This window comes from Nestor notabilis, unplaced genomic scaffold (genome assembly GCF_000696875.1).
Source record: "Nestor notabilis isolate BGI_N333 unplaced genomic scaffold, ASM69687v1 scaffold13279, whole genome shotgun sequence".
NCBI classification, from domain to species: Eukaryota; Metazoa; Chordata; class Aves; order Psittaciformes; family Psittacidae; genus Nestor; species Nestor notabilis.
The window spans coordinates 12,221-19,049 of NW_009943310.1; the positions used below are offsets into that span (position 1 = coordinate 12,221).

General features: G+C 41.9%; 1 protein-coding gene across 1 annotated transcript in view; it reads right to left on the bottom strand.

Annotated features, from left to right (window-relative positions):
* Positions 1-300, bottom strand: part of VPS35 (vacuolar protein sorting 35 homolog (S. cerevisiae)) — a gene marked incomplete at its 3' end in the record, with an annotated part of 12,431 nt that extends 12,131 nt beyond the window's left edge. The window contains exon 1 of the mRNA XM_010021866.1: positions 207-300. Within this exon, the coding sequence (XP_010020168.1) occupies positions 207-221 (15 nt within the window). The remainder of the gene's footprint in view (positions 1-206) is intronic.
* Between the last annotated feature and the right edge of the window lie 6,529 nt (positions 301-6,829).

Sequence of the window (6,829 nt, forward strand, 5' to 3'; positions counted from 1 at the left end):
ACCTTACTGAAAGCCACAGTTTATTAGGCTGCATATAACTTAGACTTATGATGCACATAGTCAGCTGGCATCACAGGATACAAGACACACTTCTAATCTACCACCTATATACACTTGTGTTACTTTTCCTCACAGTACTGGAGATTAGTATTGATTTACTCCTAGCAGACAAAAAACTTCATTGAATTTTAAGGTCACATTCTTACCAAGCATCTTTTCATCTGGAAAGACTGCACCTTCACAGCCTGAATGGCTTCATCCAGGAGTTTTTCCTGTTCATCCTGAGGAGACTGCTGTGTTATTGGCTGGAAGGAAAAGAAACAACAACAAAACAAACAAACAAAACCAAACAGAATTCAGTAATTTTTATGAAGCTGTTTATGACTTGATTCAAACCAGATTCCCGCAGTTTAGAATACAGTGCAAGTGACACTGCAGTGTGACCATTCAAGAGTTATCAAACAGCGGTGTGATATGTAAGGGAGAGAGCTCCCAGGACTCCACAAAAACCTCAGGTCAGGGATGAGACTGGTAGCTTGTGAATGCCACTGCTTCTTGGAGTGCAAAGCTAAGGAGACTGAACAGGGTCAACTTTTCCCTTCTGACATTTAGAGGTCAAGAATCCAGTGCAAGATCTGGCAAGAAAAATCTTCAAGAGAATGCAAAGACATCACTATGCTGAGAGGAAACATTGTTACTTCTTTACTAAGAGCTTCAAAGCAAAGCCCAGACTGCACACACTGCAAGTGCACAGATGCTTTCCTGTACTTAAAATTCTCAATTACCTGCTGTCTGAGCCACAGGACTCTTAAAGACAAACTTTAGATAAGCAAAGGATAAAGTACCATCAGTACTTTCTGGAAGGTAGAAATGACTTACAAAAGGCAATAGAAAACTGAAGAGAAGCAACAACTCTTCATGTCCACTACTAAGCACAGTCACCTCTTCCTCTTACCTCTCCTCAAAGACCTTCAACATCTTTTGCCATTCCAAGGATCATACCGCATTTCCTTATTATTCAGAGAGTATCCTCTTTTTAGCTGTACCTGAGTAACAAGCTAGTAGGCTATGAGCTACATCATCCTAATATTCTTAAAACTAGCATCCTCAGTAGCACCTCCTCCCACACACCCCATGAGTGCAGTCCCCCTAAATATCTTTTGAGCACTGAGGTTAAAACTGAGATCTTCATTAAAATAGAGAGGCTTTAACTTATCAGAACTTCCTGGTTATAGAGCACTGCAGCCTTGGCACACCCCTGTTTTCTCCCATATTTAATTAGGTTCTTGTTCTGCAATTGGAATCTCCCTAAAGAGACACAGACAGTATTTTCCCCTTATTCTCCCCTGTACCCTTTTCTACATACAGAAAAGAGACAATGCCAAGCAACATTCTTCTTGACTCCATCACACTCAAATAGGCAGTGAAACTGCCCTTGAAGGTTTTCCATCACCCAGTTAGACAAAATCAAGGCTGATCTGACCCGACATTGGTGATAATCCTCCTTCAAGAAGAAAGTTATAGGAGATAAAGGTTCCTTCCAACCAACACTTCCATGACTCAATGTGCCTCAGTAATACTCAAACATTGCAAAATAACTAATTAACAAGTCTATTTAGTCAACAGAAAAAGCCACCTATGCTAATTAGAGTGGCTGCACGTCTTACAAAGCTCTCTCTATAATTAACAACAAAGTGCAGCTCTTTCAAGAAAGAATTTAAACATAAGGGAACAGTAGCATCCATGGCTAGATGACCCTACTTGCCAGGCCATTCAGTAGGTACAAACTCTTGGAAAACATCCAGCTATGAAGCAAGAATGTTCTGCCAGCAAACTTTGCTGCAATTGCTAAGCTTTATTTATTCCACAACAGATCAGAATTTCAAGGAACAGAAGATGACAGTGCTGGGACTAGTGTGCAACAAATATCAAAACATCACATAACAGACTTGTTGAATTATGCCTGTAACAGAACATTTGTCACACTCTACCATCCCCTGAACCTACACTAGTGTTTTAGAAAAGCTACATCACTACTAAGAGGAATGTCATATGCTGTAGCCACATCAGATCTCTCTATGTTAAAGCACAGCCAGAAACAGCACAGTAACGTTGACACTGACCATAACTTCCCATGTCCCCTTCTTCTAATGGGCATTAAGCTTACACAGCCACCAGTCCTGCCCTGCCATCCCCAGTTGTCCATAGGACTGAGTAGTGCTGGGAGAGCTGTTTAGGCTGTAAAGCATCAAATAAGTTAGAAGACTAGTCTAGCTGATCTGCAGTTTACCATTCACCCTACAACCACATAAAACATTGCAAGCAGGAGTACGAGAAGGCAGCCTTTTGAGAGCAACACCAAGTTAAAGCATTTATTGAAACACTTGCTACAGCTCTAAGTGGTTGGCAGAGTACACGTGCATCGCTTTCCTTACTTTTGGTGTGAAATACACTGGTTGAAGTATAATGGCTACTATAAGTTTGAGACTATGCTTTACATGATACCAATAATGATCTCATCAGAAATATCTAATTGAAGGTATACACCTTCTTATGCAACAATAACCACTGCCTTTTAGTCACAGCTAGAGAACTAATGGAGGTTCAGAGTCCTACTGTAAAACCTAGATTTCCCATTTATAATGAACCAGAGTGAGCTTTATACCAAATTCTGCCTGCATCAACAGAAGACATTTGACAGTATTTCCATTTCTGCTCTAAATTTGAGCAGCAAGGCCCCATGCTGTATTCAACACTGGGACTGTACGAAGTACATGACTGAATTCATTGACAAGCATTTCCACATTACCACAAGAGATCAGACTTTTTCTTCTGTATCTTTTCAAGACTAAGACTAAAATCACATTTCTATCTGTTCCAATATGATGACTGAGAAAGTGATTGGTCTAAAGAAAAATACCTGTACTACAAGGGTACTGTACTTCATGTCTAAAGAAAAGACTGTACTGGCATTGTACAGCCGCACAGGTAGTGAGATAACCTACCACTGCCACAAGCATGTAACAGAAGCAGTCTGAGGTGGTGTTTGTAACAGCTTCACTTCTATATGAAGAGAAAACATCTTAACAGCTGAACAGTTCCTACTCTTTCTTACTTTTCAAAGTTTGAGTATTTATCAGCTTACCCTTTTCTTTCTACTTCAGAAAGCAAGCTACTTTCAGCTTCAGAATGACACAGGTTTCCACACATGTTTATTATCAAGTGATACACAACATCACGTCAAGATACATATACCCTGGTACACACACCTGAAGTTTGAGGAAGTTGTGGCAAAAAACAGCTGAAGAAAAGAGAACATACAGTAAAAGCCTACCAATCACAGATAGCAGGGCACACACCAAACTGTAAACTAGTTCTTCTGTCAGGTACAATGTTGAATAAAGCTGGTTATGTTCTCTATCTTCCACTTCAAATTAGGAACCTAATAACAAAAGATGGCGTTTTCAAGTGCTATTGTATTAAAAAAAAAAAAAAAAAAAAATGTAATTGTGCTGTGGAGTCCTATGCCAACCTACAAACAAGAATCTGGAACATAAGCTTTTGAAGGAGATGATTTTGACACTGGAGAAAAGCCAGCAGTACTCCATAATCAAGGCACAGAATGTTCTGGCTTGTCAACAACATGTACAACAACGTATAAACTCCTGCATGAACACAAGATAAGCAATTTACATGCTTTTAGAAATGCCTGAGTCTTAACCCTGTTAGATATATCACAAATGTTGAATTAAAAAGAAGAGTTGATGGGAACACAATTTTCTGCTTTACTTTTTCCCTAACCTTTTTTCCTCGGAAAAAAGGTTTAAACCATGACAAGCAACAAAGAAGAAAGGGACAGAGAACTGCGCCATTTGCTGCACTATCAGCAGGGGTTGAGGGGAGCTGGCTTTTGGGGTGTGTGGGTTTTTTGTTCCTTTCAGGTTTGTTTCTTTCTTGTTAGGGTTTGTGGTTTGTTTTTGTTCTGTTTTTAAATTTTTTTTGTTTGCTTTTTGTTTTTTGAATAAAGGCTTGTGAGCTGTAAGTTACCCTCGTCTTGGAAAACAAGATTTTATTTTTTTTAACCCCAAACTAGCCTGGGAGAAGTCTACTACTTGGCTGATAAGAGTGGGTAATACAAGTTATCCCACAGACAACAATTAGAAAAGTGTATTATCACAGCAGCAAACACAATTCTGGACCATGCCTTTCTTCATAATAGCTTCAACATACATAATATTCTTCAATATACAAAGTAAACATTACCTCTATTGTGTAGAATTTTCTTATTTTCTAATAGCTCCTTGGGGAGACTTCGTAAGATCCATACTTAGTTCATACTTGATTTAGCTGCACTCTGCAGTTATTATTTTGAGTCAATGTGTGACTAGTTACAATGCTCATTTCACTTACAAATCTGGTAACTTTCAGGACTAAAGAGAATGAATTACATGGTATTGAAATACAGAAGAATTCATGGCAAGCTTATGGAGCTTACCAAACAGCTTGAATTCAGGCTATACAGGTACATTAAGTTGGATGCAGAGTACCAATAAAACAAGTGGAAGGTTTTGCTTCTGTTCCATTCTGAAGTGCATTTTCATCTAATCTCCAAACGATGAAATACTTTTCTTAAGATAAGTGATGTGCTCACATCCTGTTCCACACATGACTTTTCCTTCTGTTTACTCATATGCTTGTGCTTAGTACCTGCAAAGCCCTACACCTGGGTCAGGGCAATCCCAGGCACAGCTACAGGTTGGGCAGAGAAGAGATTCAGAGCAACCCTGCAGAGAAGGACTTCGGGGTGCTGGTTGATGAGGTTTGACATGAGCTGGCTTCAGTGTGTGCTTGCAGCCCAGAAATCACCCATGTCCTGGGCTGGATCAAAAGCAGCGTGACCAGCAGGTTGAAGGAGGTAAGCCTGCTCCTCTACTCCGCTCTTGTAAGACCTCACTTCTAGCACTGTGTGCACTTCTGGTATCCTCAACATAAGAAGGACATGGAGCTACTGGAGCAAGTCCAGACGAGGCCATGCAGATGATAAAGAGGGCTGGAGCACCTCCCTTATGAAGACAGGCTGAGAGAGTCGGGGCTGTTCCGCCTGGAGAAGAGAAGGCTGCGTGGAGACCTCATAGCAGCCTTCCAGTATTTGAAGGGGGCCTACAAGGATGCTGGGGAGGGACTCTTCATCAGGGACTGTAGTGATAGGACTAGGGGTAATGGATTCAAGCTTAAACAGGGGAAGTTTACATTAGATATAAGGAAGAAGTTCTTCACAGTGAGGGTGGTGAGGCACTGGAATGGGCTGCCCAAGAAAGTTGTGAATGCTCTATCCCTGCCAGTGTTCAAAGCCAGGCTGGAAGGAGCCTTGGGTGACATGGTTTAGTGTGAGGTGTCCCTGCTCAAGGCAGGGGGTTGGAATTAGATGATCTTAAGGTCCTTTCCAACCCTAACTATTCTACGACTCTGTAATGAATGAGATTTATCCAAGGAGGTTTTTCTGCCTCCTCCTAGTTGGATTTATTGGGACTACTACCAACCAGTCACCCTTGAGATATTTAAAATGAAGACTACCCAAGACAGAAGACGAGTTAGCTACAGAAGCAGATCAGGACAGGTGCCAGGCTACAGTGAAACCTGGGTACACACACAATGCAATTCCATAAAAATCACTGAGCTGCCTGGAAGTCACCAAAAATGCATAAGCATTTTATACCACACAGGAAGCATTATTTTGCAATACCAAAAGCAACTCCAAAACCATTATATATAGGAGCTCAAAGATGAACCAGAGAGAAGAAAATATTTTTCACATATTTAAACTGGTACTTACTGCCACGGGAAGCCACAAGACATTAACAAGAATCAAGGGGCTGGACTTTGTATTCAGGGGATGGTCAAGACAGCCAGAGCCCTCTTAAAATCAGTCTTGTTAAAGGTACTTAAACATCTATGTAGATTTCACATTTCACATCACCTAATTAAGTTTTTTCCATTCATCTCTCAAGTAACATTACAGGTTTTGCCCCCTTCACCTCTAGAGGATGTAGTATTAAACTGATAACAACATATACAGAACTTGAGTCTGTCCAGAAAGCCTAAGAACTGTGCAATTCCTGCTTTATAAAGCTTGCATGTACTTTCTGCCTCACTGTCTAGATACTATTGCTGCTGTTTATACTCTGCACTTAGGTCAAGTAACATACTGTGATGGTTACAGCAAGTGTTGCTTAAAGTTTGACTGATTATTAAATGCTACAGAAGACACACAAAACAGGCAGACTTTCAGTTTTACTAGGAAACTTGGTTGTCCCCCCCTTTACTGGAAACTGAAAAGCATTTCTCAATAAAAGCTATTTCCATACTGAAATTTCAAGTTTGCCCCTCTAATAAACACCAACATGTGTTCCAGAAGCTCTGTGCAGATGAGCTCAGCAACGCAAAGCCACCTTCTCTGCAGAAGAGAAAGGACATTTGCTAGGAAAGTCTGAAACCGCAGCCCTGGAGGGTCAGGAGCAACTGGCCCGGGGGGAGACTGCGATGCGGACAAGAGGACCGCACCTGCACAGCGCCGGAGAGAACACAGCCTGGGGCCGGCAGGAGCAGCACGCTACACCACACCTCAACCGAGGCCACAGGCGCGGGAAGGGTTCCCCAGCCAACACACCGACCGCCCCTGCGGTCTCCACAAGCGAACTCGGTGCAGCCCAGCACAGCAGTGACTACTCTGACCGGAGTAGCGGCGGGCCGCGGGCAGCCCTCACCACGGCTAGAACTGCTACCACGGGCATCGCAGGCCCAGCCCTCACCTCAGCCCTACACAGACCGG